This window comes from Pan paniscus, chromosome 2 (genome assembly GCF_029289425.2).
Source record: "Pan paniscus chromosome 2, NHGRI_mPanPan1-v2.0_pri, whole genome shotgun sequence".
NCBI classification, from domain to species: Eukaryota; Metazoa; Chordata; class Mammalia; order Primates; family Hominidae; genus Pan; species Pan paniscus.
In genome coordinates this window covers 66,166,129-66,184,073 of record NC_085926.1, presented here as the reverse complement: position 1 = coordinate 66,184,073, position 17,945 = coordinate 66,166,129, and the positions used below count along the sequence as shown (strand labels likewise).

The 17,945-nt window shown below is 39.2% G+C and overlaps 1 protein-coding gene across 5 annotated transcripts in view; it reads right to left on the bottom strand.

Moving 5' to 3' along the window:
• Nucleotides 1-17,945, bottom strand: part of SLC25A26 (solute carrier family 25 member 26) — a 189,088-nt gene that overhangs the window by 107,076 nt on the left and 64,067 nt on the right. For all 5 annotated transcript variants that reach the window (XM_055110129.1, XM_055110127.1, XM_055110128.1 and 2 more), the window contains 2 exons: nt 10,358-10,462; nt 9,148-9,195 (listed from right to left, as the gene is read on the bottom strand). In XM_055110129.1, the coding sequence (XP_054966104.1) occupies nt 9,148-9,195; nt 10,358-10,462 (153 nt within the window). The remainder of the gene's footprint in view (nt 1-9,147; nt 9,196-10,357; nt 10,463-17,945) is intronic.

The following is a 17,945-nucleotide window of genomic DNA, read 5'->3' as shown; positions in this document are numbered from 1 at the left end:
ACTTCCATCAACACAGATTCCTTACATTTGCTTATTTCCTCTAATTAATTTATTTTTAATATCATGTAGACTTCCAGTTTCCCCAAACTCCTGGCACTAACGCCTATCTAAAGGCTTAAAGCCTACAGATATAAATATGGATTACTCATTTTAAATATATATTTTCCTCCCCAGAAAAAATTTATCTGTTTATAAAATGTAAAATACACAGCTCACCATAAAGGTTAAGTTCATGGATTCTGGAGTCCTCTGATCTCTCCCTTACTGGTATGAGACCCTGGGCCAACCACAAACTTACCAAGCTTTAGTTTCTGTCAAGTAGGGATCGCATTTTGGGCTACTGTGAGGATTATGTGAAATAATGTATGTAAACAACTTAGCACAGTGACTGGAACATTCTAAGTACTTGGTAAATGTAAACAGTTTATTTCCATCTAAAATGACACACATTTTTTAGGTGTTTACATATGAATATATCAATATAAGAGGTATTCTGAGATTTTAACTTTAAAATCAAAACTATATATAAAAGTAAATAAATCAGAAGTAAATTCATGTCTTCAATTTCAGTGAGACCACCAAATAATTTTTAAAGATGAGTTTCTACACTAGTGCCCAAAAGAACAAAGGTGGCAGAAAAAGAAAACGAACAGACATTTCCATTTACAGAGGAGAATGACCAAAAAAAAATAGTGGTACAGACAATTACTCATGGATCTTAACAACGCTGGATGCCCACATGTGGGCTGAAGCTAGAGATGTATGAAATGGTCTTCTTTCTGAAGAGATGAAACTTTAGCTGGAAGGGTTTGAAGGGACAGAATATGGCAGATCCTATGGGGTGACTCAGTAACGGTAGTCCCACTGCCCCCAGCCCACCCTTTGCCTGACTTCATCTACTACAGTGAAAAGCTACATACTCAACTTCCCAATCCCCACGCAACTCAGAAAGGCCCTGAGATACCATCTGTCCCAGGAAAGTTTTTGTTTTCGAGATAAACAAAAGGACAGATAAAGTTAGTACTGCCTCATGCCCTTCCCCTTCTTCATGTCTGGAATAGAACTATGATGCCTGAAAGTATAACAGCCATTTTGTGACCATGAGTCAATTAGCCAGACCATTAAAGTTAGCCGGGCAAAATGAAAGAGACTGGATTCTCCTTGCCCTCATCTAACCAGTACACCAGCCTTAGAATGATCATCTTCAGATTTCTTGTTACAAAAGGGAAAAACAAAACTTTTTTGGTGAAACCACTGTAGTCAAATTTTCTGTTATTTGCAGCCTAAATGCAATCCAAATGGACCCACGAAGATGAAGAAAGATGACATTTCACACGGGATGAAAACCACAAAGGAACAACAACAAAGAGCTACTTCAACACTATGGTTTATGGTCACAACGTTTAAATAAAGAATTAACAGATAATTTCCACCTGTATCCAATAGCTTCCAATGTGTTTACAGTGAAGCATCATATTATTGCATTTACATCCCATAAACCATACACACAGGAACTGGTGCCCCTTCAGGACAACATGGCCAACATGCAACAATGGAAATATGTAGCATTTTCAAGTCACTTCACAGCACAAATGAAATTTGTCCAAAGAATGAAAAAAGTAAATAGCAGCTGGTTTCATGTAAACGAAACATGAGAAACTATGCACTGAAGGGCTAGAGTAATACTTCCACATTAAGATAATTTTACTCAATTGTTCTTCCTAAAAATGTTTGCTTATTTAAGAGATGATGAAAAACTAAAGGCTAAAGTCCAGGTTTGAGGAGTAATATTTTTAGGTTCTTGAATTAAAGAATGAATCAAATGAACCAGCACTCATTCTTCATAGAACATCTCTACAGTAAAGTTATAATAATGTAAATGCAATTAAGTGACTCATTTTATAAACCTCTATGATAAAAGAGGAAATTTCATTTTCATTTGTTTAATATTTCCATCAAAAAGAATGTCTCATTACACATTTACTGAAAGCCTGAATAATAAAACAATGGACAACTTCCAAGAGCAAACAGGGATTTTTTTCTTTTCCCATGAAGCCAGCATTATGGAATTTTAACAGATGTTCTATTTGGTCATAGTTAATAAAATGAATTATGTAGGATTAAAATAGGGTTCAATATGTTTGCATTGGATTTTAACTGAAAAACAATTTCACATTACAAGTTTGGAAAGATTTTGAATCTTTTTTTTTCCTTTTCAGTAGAAGTGCTAAGACGAAGAAAGTAAATGAATAATTATAGCACTTACTGCTTTTCCAATAAAACCAGACTTATAAAAACTACTTTTTCAAGGTTTAAGAAGACTGGAATCTTAGAAAAGTATACACCCTTTGGTATTTCATCACCCGTCTCATGCAAAGATCATAGTAATGTAGTATATCAAAAGCCTGATTCACTACCCTACGTAACTCCAAGCCCCCTTAGAGCTCCCTCACCTTTCTGAAATGATCATGACGTCAGGCAGCATCTGAACAAAAATAAGTCAAACTTAAAGCAGTGAAAAACGACAAGTATTCACTGAGTGCTCACTGTGTAGAAGGTATTATGCTAGAGCCTGTGCATCCTACAAGGAGGTAAAAACCCAGTGGCTGTTTTCAAGAGGACTTACATGCTATCTGGAAAGATAAGGAACAACCCAACTATAAGGACAAACTGAAAGAGAACAAGGTAAATCAAAGAAAACAATTTCACACAAACATACACAGAGACAGATATACAGCACTGATACAAGAAGGGGGAAAATTCTCCCTTATGAGCTAGGACTATTTTTTTTCTCTTTTACAATCATGATAAGCAGGAAAGAGTACATAGAGCCTTAAGGACAGTAAAGATGCAACAGAAGTTCTGGCGATAGTTGCTTAGGTAACATTTTTCAGTGGAAAACATCCAAGTGGTGCAATCTCCATAAGAATAAGCCAAAAATGAACAATCATGGAATTTTCCCAACACACTTCCATTAGGAATCTTGATCAGCTCAATCATCAATTAGGGTCACTTTACTTTTTATACCAATATGCTGTTTTTCCTACATAAGTAGCCAGTGAATACAAAATCAATTGCAGGTTGCAATTTTTTTACTATTATACAGATGCCTCTCAATAAGACATTTGGATACAACACTCTCATTATAGCTGAAGAGCTTTACAAGCAGTAACAGTTGTCTGGCCTCTCATTCAAACACAGCAATTGTTAGTCATCAACATGTCTGAATGCAGACATATCAAGGTTGCAGCCCTGTTAAAGAACCTAACAACCTAAAGGCAGGTTTAATTTCCGAATCTCCTAGCAGGCTATACTGCTATCACAGCCGCCTTTTAGAACTGCTCTAAAGGTATAAAGGTATCAACCAGAAGAGTCTATGCAAAGTTCCTAGCACAAATGGGCAAACCTGGACTCAGATTAAGTAAACTTGTCAGGAGCAGATGGCTGGTAAGGGACAGAGCTGCATTCCACACTTAGGTGTTTTATCAGTCCATTCTCACACTGCTATAAAGATACTACCTGAGACTGAGTAATTTATAAAGGAAAGAGGTTTGGCTCACAGTTTGCATGGCTGGGGAGCCTCAGGCAACTTACAATCATGGCAGAAGGCAAAGGGAAAGCAAGGCACATCTTACATGGCAGAAGGGGAGAGAGAGCACAAAGGGGGAACTGCAAACACTTTTAAAACCATCAGCTCTTGTGAGAACTCTCTCAGTCTCAAGAGCATGAGGGAAACCACCTATCCAATCACCTCCCATCAGGTCCCTCCCCTGCCACGTGGGGATTACAATTCAAGATGAGATTTAGGTGGGGACACAGAGCCAAACCATATCAGGTGTCCTTCACTGTTAAAGCTCTTTCAGTTACCAGAGTACTAATCATTCTAGTTAACATTTCCTGAGCACATACTGTGTGACAGGCACTACAGAAAGCACTTCGCCTGGATCCCCTCATTTAATGCTCACAAGAACTTGGGGGAAGTTTCAAATCATCAGTTCACAGGAAAGTAAATAAAACTGTTCTCAGATATATGTTATTATGTCCAGTCTTACTTGTAATTAAAATTAGAACTACAATGACATCATGTTTTGTCTTTAAGACTGCTAGTCCATAGGTGAGGCAGGGGAAAACAGAAGGCTCCTACATTGTTGGCAAGTGTCAATTGGTACTTCCCTAAAGAGCAAGTTGGCATTATCTACCAAAATTACAAATGCCCATACTTTTCACGAAGTAATTCTACTTTTGGTATGTAACCTGCAAACATTCAACCATGTATAAAATAACACAGGAACAGTATCACTCACTGCAGCATGTCTGTAATGTCCACCAACTGGGAAATGTTAAATAAACAATGGTTTGTTTATACAATGGACTACTATGCAATCATTATAAAAGATAGTGCTCTTAATGAAGTGATATAAATGATCTCCAAAACAAAGTAGGTTAGAAAGCAGCAACAAAAAATACAGAAGATCTAGGATAGAGTGTCTCTGGAAAAACACTAAGGAGACTTATATAACATGAGTGTTTGGGGGAAAGGCACTGAGTAGGCAGACAGCAGAACTGGGAAGGAGACTTTGGAGGGCAGTCCTTGACGCTTGATCCCTGAAGGTTCCCGTTTCCAGCCACTGGATTTAGGGGAATCCCCACTGCCTAACATGGCTATTAAGGGAAAACAAGTCTGAAAAGCTGCTATATCCACTTTTGAATAAACTACTAAGAGTGATGATTTTTGCACCTAAAGACGGGGGGCTTCAATGAACTTACTGAACAGATTGAATTACTTGTTTGGCATGTTGACTGCTTACAGCAAAATTAGGGTGGGGAGAATAACCCTCACCTATCTCAAATCTCTTTACTAGCATCTACCGAAAAGAAACCAGAAGTTATTTGTTATTAAAATGGCTACATCTTGCCATTGGGACAGCTCCAACCAGCTTCTCACCTTCAGGTTTCTGCAGACAGGAGTCAGATACCAGCAAGTTATCCTCCAGACTCCAGGGGACACATGTCAGGCTCTTTCAAGGGCTTTTCCCAAACTCTCCACTCCAGTCCCTGGCAAACAGCTGAGGGCAAGAGGTTCAACTTCTCCTCCAGGCAAACACCCCACTTTGTGCTCTCTTGAAGGCCCTCCCTTGGCTTGCACTCTCTTCTATGGTCATGAAAACCCCAATTCTGCTTCAATAAGCAAGCTACACACATGTACTTTCACACCCTTATGGCTTTGCTCTTGCTGTTCTATCTGCCTATAACCTTAACTACTTCTAACTGCCACTCCTTCAACAATTAAGAATCGTTTTATGCTAACTGAGCACCACTCAAGCATTGCTTCGTCTGTAACCCCAGCTGCATCTTGTATATACTTATCATTACAGTGCTTTATGACACTGCACTGTAAAGTGTCTACTTCCCTGTTTGTTTCCCCGCCAGAAAGTGAACCCTTCAGGGCAGAAATGTTCCTTGTAGTGCCCCAAGACCCAGTAGGCACTCCAGAAAGGACAGCTGAGTGAAATTTGTGGACAAAAGACATCTGCTAAGTTTAACTAATTCCCACTTCTTTTGAAACAATCTGCTTTACTCTGCTTTCTTCCTCTATAAAAACTCCTTCTAATTCACGTCCAAGAGTATGAGGCTGCTCTCCATAAAATTTTCAGGCCAATAGCATCTCAAATCATCCTGGATATGAAAGCATCTATGATTTTGCTCCCCACTTTCATCTTACTGCAGTAATATCACTGCACCAGCATGCTTGACCACATCTCATTTGGCAAAGATCATGAGAAAAATGAACACTAAAAGGATGAGGTAGTGTAATCTGCTGACCTTGCTTAGACTCCATCTAAAATTCACAGTAACTAAAATAATTTCAGAGAATGTAAGGGATAAACATGGAATCTCCACAAACATCAAATGCAGTAAAAAAAAAAAAAAAAAAAAAAAAAAGTGTGACAACATTCACACAATCTAAAGAACACAGAATCTATCTTATAATGCACGGACTCAAACTTCAATCTCATTCTAATGGGCAACTGCTAGGGAGATAAAACCAGTTTAAAGAAAAAATTGCATACAGAATAAATGTATACGTTTCCAGGTGATTCTCACTAAGATTTTGATGTATTTTCTTATTGAAACAACAAACACGCTCTTGGCAAAAAGATTTTATATTGGTGCCAGAATAAAGTAAGAATCTAAACTATTTATAATGCATAAAATTCTGCTTAAAGCAGATGTATCACTTCTTATTCTTCTCATTTTGAGAAGAAGCTATGTTTCATTCGGCAATAATTCTTCTCTCATTCTATCACAGAATCTGTACAAAAGCAATACCTCAACTAAAATCAACTCTGAAGGATCTTTTATAAATATGCATAATGCAGAAGACCTCAATTAAATTTCCAACAAAACGCTGCCATTTTGAGTAAACAAAGTCATCTCAGTGAGGTCACACTACTTTCAAGGATTGCAGGCTAGAAATTAATGACTAGCATGACATATGTCAAAACAAATTTTTTAAAGAACAGAAAGCAGTTGCGACCATGTGTTTTATCTGTTTGTATGTAAAACCAGTATTCTCCGGCATGTAAATATTCATTTATTCAGCATCTCTCAGAAAAATAAAAAAGGCTTATTGCCTCTCTTTGTCCTGCACCCAGGTGAAATCTGAGTAAGGAACACATGTTTAGTGAGTCAGAAACTAAGTACAGAGTGAATATACAGTATGGGTGCTATTTCTGAAAGGCACAAGTCATCTCCACACAATTAACTAATTTTGAAACATTAAGTTTGCCTTAAAAAGAAGTTCTTCAAAGATCTACACCAACTAGGTTGCTATGAAAACCAAAGCTTTAAGTCACAAGTAACAGTGTTGGTATGTCATAAAGAAGATTGTTATCTCTAGTTAAAAACAAAAAACTACCTGAGAATAAAATTTGGCATTTCAATGAATTTCAGTATTCGGTCAAATACGGCAATATTTAACTATTATGTTTCAGTATACCAGAACCTCCAAATAGAAAACGCAGATGCAGAGCAGATGTATGCAGCTTCTCACTTATATTTTCTTTAACAGAGAATTGTGTCCCAAACCAGACTTCTCTTATACCTCACCTATCTGAAAACGAACTTTTGAACTTAGAAAAAACTAACTTTTTCAAGATAGTCTGTTCTATGTGAAGCAAAGATTATAACATGCTTCTTTTTGTTTTTATTTTTTTTCTTTTTTGAGACAGGGTCTCTGTCACCCAGGCTGGAGTGCAGTGGCACAATCACAGCTCACTGCAGCCTCGACCTCCCAGGCTCAAGCAGTCCTCCCACCTCGGCCTCCCAAGTAGCTGGGATTACAGGCACCACCATGCCCAGCTAGTTTTCGTATGTTATAGAGACAGGGTCTCACAATGTTGCCCAGGCTGGTCTTAAACTCCTAGGCTCAAACAAACCACCCACCTCCACCTACCAAAATGCTGGGATTACAGGCTTGAATCACCATGCCTGGCCCATACCATGTTCTTGCAGTAATATACTGAAACTACTTAATGATGGTAAACTTTTGCTCTTTCAACCAAACAGAACAAAAGAAAATTTCCCATGTGTTGAATCACAGAAATTTAGAGTTAGAAGGCAAAGAGAGGTGAAGTGGCTTCCCCTGGGATACACTGCTCTGTGAATCACCTGCAGTGCCAGGACTCCAGTCCAGACTGAACTTCCCAGCTCATATTTTGTTATCAAGAAGCCAAGGGCTCACTGCCTGATACAGACTTCTGAGACATCCACCTCTTAAACCAGCGGTCCCCAACCTTTTTGGCACCAGGGACAGGTTTTGTGGAAGAAAATTTTCCATGGACCAGTGGTTTCAGGATGGACAGTTTCAGGATGAAACTGTTCCACCTAAGATGTTCCACCTCTGATCATCATGCATTAGATTCTCATAAGGAACACACAACCTAAATCCCTCACATGCGCAGTTCATAATAGGGTTCGTGTTCCTATGAGAATCTGATGCTGCTGCTGATCTGACAGGAGGCAGAGCTCAGGTGGTAATGCTCACTCACCTGCTGCTCACCTCCTGCTGTGTGGCTCAGTTCCTAACAGGCCACAGACTAGTACCAGGCCACGGACCAGTACGCGTCCACGGCCCTGGGGTTGGGGTCCCTGTCTTAGAATGCTTATTTCATTACCAATTTTTCATTAGTTCCTCAAAATTCAGTAATAAACTTGATATCTTACCCTTAGTAGTTATTTCTTTTTTTTTGGAGACAGAGTCGCTCTTGTTGCCCTGTTGCCCAGGCTGGAATCCAGTGGCACGATCTTGGCTCACTGCAACCTCCACCTCCCAAGTTCAAGCAATTCTCCTGCCTCAGCCTCCCGAGTAACTGGGATTACAGGTGCCCACCACTTGGCTAATTTTTATATTTTTAGTAGAGACGAGGTTTCGTCATGTTGGCCAGGTTGGTTTCGAACTCGCCTCAGGTGATCTTTCTGCCTCGGCCTCCCAAACTGTTGGGATTACAGGCGTGAGCTACCACGCCTGACCCGAAGTTACTTCTTAATACTTCAACTATAAGAGGCCGGGCGCGGCAACTCACGCCTGTAATCCCAGCACTTTGGGAGGCCGAGGCGGGAGGATCATGAGGTCAGGAGATTGAGACCATCCTGGCTAACACGGTGAAACCCCGTCTCTACTAAAAATACAAAAAATTAGCTGGGCGTGCTGGTGGGCACCCATGGTCCCAGCTACTCGGGAGGCTGACGCAGAAGAATGGCGTGAACCTGGGAGGCGGAGGTTGCAGTGAGCCGAGATCGCGCCACTGCACTCCAGCCTGGGCGACAGAGCGAGACTGCATTTCAAAAAAACAAACAAACAAAAAATACTTCAACTATAAGAGACATTTAGCCACCCTAGAATAACAAGTCAGTAACAACATGGGTCATTCTGACCACTGAAATTGCTCTTCCGGCAAACCCATTCTAATCATTCTTTTAAATATAAAAACTCAGAAAATTTAACAGAAGAGTGACGATAATTTCCCTTTTTGATTTTTTAAACCAAGTTTCTCCAAATATATTTCTAATTGTTAAGTAGTATAAATTTACTGAACAAAGGACATCATTCTTTCGTACTTCAATATTGGAAAGTAAGTGACTTACCTCTCTTAAAACTGTGCTTTTATAGCCTCGATACAACCCTTGGATACCCTGAAACAAACACACAGCCGAGAGTTCAGAAAGAATGGCAGAGATTTCTGAAGGACATTCTGTATACAGCAGATCTACCTGCTCTTGTTTGAGTTCTAGAACATTCACAATTGCCACACTTCTCTAAGAGGTTAATGATTCTAAACTGTCCTAAGGTACATAACTATACCTTATATAACTTATATACCTCTATAACTAGCTCCTAACGGAGCTCAGATTAGCTGTCTTTGAAATAGGAACATCTCTAACAATAAAACTGACTACATATTTACTTAGTTTTAGTTGCTGTTATTCTACTAAATATTAATTATATAGTACTTAATTGCTCTAACATGTCTTCTCTTGAAAAGAACATTTGAGATGCTTTAAATACATTTCCAAAAGCAAATGCATACAAATGCCAATTATCCTTTTGTATAAAAACAATTATATTTATAGCCTCAAACATCAGAAATTCATTCATAATCTCTCAAAGTAGTGGTCAATATTTCCGGACAACCCTGGATTAACCATCCACATAGTTCAACGGGGAAGTTATACTAGCTTCATCTCATTTGTACAATTAGATATTCAATGTCTCCTCACCTAGGTAACACACCATTACAAATAACTTTTCTAAAATCAAGACTCATTGAAAATTCCCATGTGACTGATTCTCATGTCTTTTTTAAAAAAAGGCTTCCATAAAAACAATAAAGGAAAGCAGCTAAATGCTCTCCAGTCACATGGTCAGGAAGAATAATTTCTGACTGACAGCTTCAAATACATCAGTAAAAGAAGCTACATTTTGGTATAAACGTTATGACATTGGTCACTGTTATCAGTCCAGTACTAAATCTCTTCCATGGACCTAAAATACTATACTGATGTTTTAATATAATATCTTTCTTCATTTTACATATTTAAAATTTGTAAAAGAACTGCAGGAAGATTACAATTCAGGACACTCAATGTTATGCTCAGAAATTTGAAAAACATGTAAATGAAAATATTCAAAAACAAATAAAAGGCAAAGATAATCGTAGCAAAAATTTACTATAACTGGACATTAAATTTAGCTCTAAAGTTTTCTCTAAGGCTCTTAGGATGAAATCCACAGTGTTCATATTAGCTACTATAAAATCTTAGTAAAGAAAAGAAGAGCTTAAAAAACCCATCTCACCTCTTCATATAAGATATTAGAGAAAATCTGAAATGTTCTTGTAGAAGCAGATACCTGTGCCCTCTGCTTAACCACTTCAGATGGAACTCGAATCAGGCAGGCAACCTAAAAGACAAATTTGATTATATCCTAAAAAGTAAATAATTGCTATAAAAATTGAAATTTTTTGGTAAGTAAAAATTGTAGTACAAAGGTATAATATGTAGGCTTACTGCAAGATGTCAAAAAGTTTCGTTTTTTTTTTTTTTTTAACCTAAAACTCTTGGACCCTTAAAGCATGTACATTGTTTTGTCAGCCCAGAACCTTTCCTGGCTTGTCCTATATAGATCCTCCCACCTCCCGCCAGATGTTCCAAGAACATCTGTCTACAAGCCTCCCAACGGCAAGAAGCACATTTACTCATTTCGAATCCCCAACACCCAGAACTGCAACTGGCACATGACATTTCAAACATGTGTGATGAAAACTGAACCAGAGGAACCTCTGCTTTACTGGAAGTAATGCATACATCCGTAGAGGCAAGCTGACCATCAGCTGGTACCCACCCTTCCATCCCTCACCAACTCCAGCCCCTAGACCTCTTGATCATGCAGCAACTGAAAAGGGACTCCCAGCACTCTCAAACACTCTCCTCCAGCATTCCAGCAGATGTGAGTCATCCTCACAGCTACCAGCCAATATATGATTCTAATATCACCCTTGGTGACATGCTGAGGCCGGGTATATGTCATCTCAAATCCACACTGCCAGGATTTTACCTTACCCTATATTAAGGTAATTTACTTATTTTCAGAAATAGAAACAATAAAGAATTAGTCAAACCCAAAGGAACTCTGCCCACAAAAGGAAAGAAGGCAAGGTTGGAGAAGGGGTGGCAAGGTACAGGGAGGGAGATGTGTAAAAATATTTTAAACATTTTAATGAAAGTCCTGTATTTAAGCCGCTATGCACCTAGCAGTCTGCAAATATACAAACTTTTTCTGCAACTTAGATTTCACATATGTAACCTTGAACATGAAAGTTATGGCACTCGGGAGGCCGAGACAGCAAGGTAGCTTGAGCCCTGGAGTTCAAGACCAGCCTGCAAGAAATGTAAGAAAACCATTCCACCAAATAGAGTACACAACTCAAAGAGGTTTGCCCTTTATGATCTGTATTCTCCTGATTCCTAATCAGAGATCAGTACTCAATTTGGATATCACATAAGGTTTTGCCTGTCCAAAATTAAATGGTTCTAAGGCAAGGCTCTACAGCAAATTTATAATGTAAAAGACCAAATAGGAAATATTTTACAGTTTGCAAGCCACATGGTCTCTGTCACAATTGTTCAACTATGCTGTTTTAGCACAAAAGCATCTATACATAATAATATATAAATTAATAGTTTGCCTATGTTCCAATAAAACTATATTTACAAAAACAGGTGACAGCTTGCCAACTCCTACTCCAAGGGAATTAGCCTTGGCAAGAGCAGACTGGGCACAGAACAGATATAAGCCCGAGCACCCCATGACAAGTGGGACAAAGACACCATGTGATGTGATTTTAGATGTCATGAAGTCAGCTAACACGGGCATATTGCCTCTAAAGCTAGGAAGTAACAATGCTTCATACCGATGCATTACAACAAAGGGTATGGTTACAAAAACAAAGGATTCATAACCTGAAGTTATTTTTCTACCAAAACTGACAAGATTTACAAAACAATATCATCTGACTTCCATTTCTTCATTCACTGAACATTTGAATGCTTCTTATGTATAAAGCTGTCTGTAACTTGGGCCAACATATTTTTCCACCCAGTGTCCCTTCAAACTTATCTAATTCAGTTCAAGAAATACATATGGAGCCAGATACCACACAAGCCACTCCATGATAAAGAAGACTAAGATGATGCCCTGGCTTCAAAGAACCCGCAAATACATATAAATAATTTCAATAAAACATGGCCAAAAGGGGGGTGGGGCGCATGGACAAAGATTATGGGAAATGTGGAGGAGGGGTATTTAGTCCAACCCCCAGATTCAGAGAAACTGCCCAAGATTACACCATTATAGAACCTTCTGGATGAGCCGGAATGAGCTGGCAAGAAAGGTGGAAAGGGCACAGTGGGAAGAATGAACAATAGAAGAAAGTACATAAATACAAAAGCAGGGTGTTCAGGGGAATCAGTGGCAGTCCCACCAACACAGTATTCCAAAGCTGGCAGCTGCCCACACCATTCCGTATTACCAAAGCAGCAAGGGCAAGGTCAGGAGTAATGACAAGTAAGACTGGACAGACAAGGCCCTGTATACCATGCTAAGGGGCTGAAACTTCATTCCATAGTCAGTGGGAACACTCGAAAAAGCTGAAGCAGAGGAATGATGTGTGCTTAGGGAGATCACTCTGGCTGCAATGCACAGGACAGCTGGAGGGTGGGGAGGAAGGCAAGAAGCAAAGGGGGACCACGAGCCAGAAGGCAGAAGATGGGTTACGAGACTGCTATAGCAGTTCTATAAAAGACATCTGGAAATGAATATGGCTCAGAGAAGGTCAAATCTGAGGAAAAAGGAGTAAAATGCACCGGACCTGGTCACTGACAGGAGGTTAAGGAGTGAAGAAGTAGGGAGACAGTAAGATGCTTCTGTTTCTGGTTTGGATAATAGGCATATGGTGGTCCCAAAACATAAGATTAGCAGTCCAGGGAAGAAGGGAGGTAAGTTCAGACTAGGCAAGGCTGAGTTGAAGTCTGGGGGACAAGTAAGGGGCTATGTCCAGTCAAGAAATGAATATATGGCTATAAAACTAGAAAGTAACTTTTTCTTGGATGCGAATACAGATATGGAAGTCATCAGCATACAGGTGATCGCTAAAACCAGATAGTAACACCCAAAGAGAGAACCAAAAAGGAAGATCAAAGCCAATAATGGAACCCTGGGAACATAAATTTCTAAAGGGCAAGCAACACTGGAAGGGGGTACATAATGTTGCAGGGCACACCTGCCTTCTCTGGCAGCCCAGCTTCCGACTCTCACGTGTGGGGGGCTTCCCAGTTAGGAAAAACAAAGAGAGTCAGTCTCTCCCCTCCTACCCTGGCAGGAGGACCACAATCGGGTGAGTTAGGTCTGGCTAATCAAACACTCCAGTCCAGGGGTCTGATTCTAGAGCTATGCTGGCAAATATGCAGGCCACTAGCCCATGCGGCTATGGGGCACTTGAAAAGTGGCTAGTACAATTGAGATGTTCTGTAAGTGTTAAATGACAGATTTTGAAAACTTGTTATAAAAAATTAATGTAAAATATCCTGTTAATAATTAAAAAAAAAAAAAAGAAAAGGAAAGAAAAGAAAAAAGAGAGAGATGAGGTCTCACTATGTTGCCCAGGCTGGCCCTGAACTCCTGGGCTCAGGCAATTCTCCCACCTTGGCCTCCTGAGTAGGTGGTGCCACCATGCCCAATTAATAATTATTTTACATTAATTATACAGTGAAATCTAAATACCATGGATGTGTTTGGTTTAATAAAATATGTTATTAAAATTCATCCCAGCAGATGTTTTCACCTTTTTTAATGTGGCTATTAGAAAATATAAAATTTCACCTGCATCTTACATTGTATCTCCATTGAACACTGCTGTTTGGAGCAAGCGGGAGAGCTGAACATTCATTTACAGAAATAATTGCTTTTTTAGATGCAAGTGCCAGGACCATGACTATAAATGACATTAAGTCACTTAAGTTATTTGGTGACAGGCAGTTGAAATTTTAGTCCAGAACTTCAAAGTGAACAAGATGCCAGGCTCTTCCTATCCTTCTGCCCAGCCACCCAGCTTCCTGGCTTCTCATCCTGGGCATCCTGACTCTCAAATAAAAGACAGCTCTTACGTCCTCCAGCACCACCCCATCACACAACAGAGTTGAAGGCAAGAAGAACAGGCCCTTTTCTCAGATTTCCCCCGCAGACATCTCCATGCATGTGTTGGCCAGAGTTGTGTGACATGGCCACCCCTTGTTAGGGAGGTGGAGGATATCTAGATCTAGCAAAGCGTTAGGAACATGAGACACAAACCAAATCAGTATTCTGTGGGCAAAGGAGAAGTGGAAGGCAACAGTGTCTGCCAATCTTCCAAAAAATATTCTGCATTCCATAAGTTAGCCAGGATCAATGTTGATGGCAAGCAACCAAGCACCCTACTTGATGTGCAAGGGGGCCAGAAGCCTCAAATGGAGATTGGCAGAGCAACGCATCAAGAGTCTCAAGCAGTGCACATATGAAGGTTTACAGAGTTCACCGGTATTGCTTCCATAGAGTGGCTGGGGTGGGAGATCCATTACGGTCAATTCATAAGGGATTGAGGGAGATGAGCAAGTGTACACTACCGTCGTGTGAAGATGGCTAGGTGTTAGGAGATGGATTCAGAGTTAAGAGGGCCACAGGGTCAAGGAATAGTGTGGTTTTAACACAGTCAATATTTGCACATACAATGGGGGAAAGTGCTATCAGCAAGAGAAAGTCTGATAATCTAGCAAAGAAGTGAAATAATACATGAAGACCCCACAGGAAATGAAAAAAAGGTAGAGTCAGAGGCCCGAGCCCATGCCTCTCCGTCTATGACTACCTCCCTTTACCAGGCCCATCCCTCAGCCTCGGGGTCACTCCTGCATCAAACCTGGATCTTTGGTTCAGGGCTCAACTCCAGGGAGGAATGAGCAGTGGTCTGGCTGAGGGTCTGCAGCCCTAGACTGTGGCCCCAGTTCTGCAAGTGAATTCCCAGGTGTCTCCCTGGCCTTCCAGAGTCTTTTCTTTTTTTTAAATTCATTTTAAAATGAAGAAAATTGATAAATAATAATGTATATATTTATACAATTAGATGCATATACGTATAATTTTTCTTACTTGACTTGGACCAGAAATCTTTATGGTATCTTTTTAGGTCCTTATTTCTATAATTCTTAATTTTCCAAAATTATACCTTATCTAACCTCAAAAGATTCCCTCCCTCTGTATTCTTAATTCCCAAATAAGCTTTCTTATCTGACGTTTTTTTACTTACTAGCTTACACCATATAGTTTGTGAAATATATTTCCTCTTCTACTAAATTGTAAGCACCCTGACAGCAAGAAGATGGTATGCACCAAACTTACTAATCAGCTGGTGTATTATTTTATGTTGAAAACAAATGAAACTAGCCAGGAGGAAACCAATCAGCAAAAAAAAATCATCAATTCCACAGAAATGACTTCTCCATACTTTAGAATTCACATATAAATATACATAGAAACAGGGTATCATTCTGTCACTCAGACTACAGTAAGGTGGCATGGTCAAAGCTCACTGCAGCCTCAGTCCTAGGCCCAAGTGATCCTCCCATCTCAGCCTCTTGTGGAGCTGGGACTACGGGTGTGCCACCACACCCTGCTAATTTTTTCATCTTTTGGTAGAGAAAGGATCTTGCTATGTTGCCCAGGCTGGTCCCAAACTCCTGGCCTCAAGTGATCCACCTGCCTCAACCTCCCAAAGCACTGGAATTACAAGCGAGAGCCACCATGTCCAGCCTAATTTTTTTTGTTTTGCCTCTACATATATTTATTGCCTATACATATACTTATGTAAACAGTAGGGAAAAAAACAGAGTAGAATTACAGATGTTTCTTTTCTACCTACCTATATTTTCTAAATTCTCTACAATTCGCATTTATTATTATTTCACAAGTTTTTAACATAATTTCAAAGGAAAAAAGTATTTATTATGGACCAAAGATTTTAAGTGAGGAAGAAAAATAAAATAAAAGGGCTAATTTAAAATATGCTTTTAGATGGCAACCTATCAGCCTTGATAAAAAGGACATATTATAAATTTAGTAGCAATAAATCCACAAAAACAGATTAAACAGCTTACTAGTAAGGTCTAAAATTGGGCATAAGTCCAATGAAACCTACATGAACCTAACAGGACAGCTCCCAGCATCTAAAACTCATTAAAGAAGTGAAAATAAATAAATAAGAAAAAATAAGAGAAAGAAAAGGGTATAATAACTCCTTGTATTTTTCAATTCAAGAGGTCAAGAGTGAAATCCGACCCCAATATGTGAAGAAAATAGGAATTGTCTACTTCTGTGGTTTGGTATAAATATTTATGGAACTTCATGCTTCATAACCCTCCAAGTTCTTACTATTATGTTTTTAGTTCTTAAAAACACAGATGCAGAAGAAAAACTTTGAAAAGCCTCTCCAATAAAAAATCAATCTAACTAGCTGAGGGGTACAAAGCACCCAGCATGGCTTCCTGACTTCTGCTGGGTGACAACTGTGGCATGAGAGATGCTACAAAGTAATGCTTCTGCTTCCTCCAGTACCTCCGGAGCCTTCCATTTGGTTTTCTATTAACTCTGATCCTTCTTAGATTTGAATTTGAGCTACAACAGAGTATTTCACTGCACAAGAACAAAAACATGTTACAGTATTATGGTTCTATGAAAGGAAACAGAATGTCATCTGTGGGTCTCTTGGTAAATCCATTCTGTAAAGCATTCTTTCCTTATAAATCTGAGGTTCAGTATGAATCCATGACACAGGAATGGTGGCATTTTCACTAAATCCAAGAATGTTTTAAATGTTAAAGTTCTATTTAAAAACAAGAACTACTAAGGTTTTCCATAAAGGGAAAAAAAAAAAAAAAAACATGCTCCCTCCATACTTTATCAAAATCAAAATGCAATGCTGGCCTCCTTAAATATGCCAAAATATGAAACCTTAGATTAAAATGTTGATTAAATCATGATGCTGCTACCAAGATTTTTCTTCCTTTGGCATAAATAAAATATTTTCTGTTGTTTTTAATTGACTGCTGCAACTAAGGACTGAGTTTCCTTTTGATATTTATTAAATGAAACACCAAGAACCAGGTGCACATGCATGCTGCCCCTGCTACTCAGGGAGGTGAAGACAGGAGGATAACTTGAGGCCACAAGTTTGGAGCCAGCCTAGGCCACCTATGAGATCCTGTCTCTTTAAACAAAAACAAAAACCCAAGATGCAAGACTACAAATCATAAAACTAAACATTTGAAAGGGAAAAAATTCCAGTGAACTTCGGCCTCACTTTAGGTACTGAGTGGAGGAAAAGAGAGATGGATGCTGCTAAAACCCCTGGTTCTTTCATTGCCACAGCCAAGTTCCCTTCCTTCAACACATCACCACCAGGGTTTTACAATTGCACCTTGTCCTCTAGTCCTGGAAATGCTCTTCAAAGTCCCTAAGTATCCCCAATAATACCTTTTATTAACATTACATCTTCTTTGCAACTATTTCAACATAGTTCACAAAAAAAATTCTGATTTTTTTTCTCCAAGAAACTCCATCAACTACCTGCAAATATTCCTCTGATATTAGAAGCTAATTATGTCAGCATTTTATATATAAATCAATCTGAGATCATAGAAGTTGCTGAAGGTCAGAGAGCTACTTAGCTCAGGAAGCATGGGTGAAACCCAAGTGTTCTGACTATCATCTCCAGAATTATTTTTCAATAAAGATGTCATACTTACACACATCTGATGCACTTAGAGGTTCAAGGTTTAATTTCAGCTAATGCTTCATGTTTCAA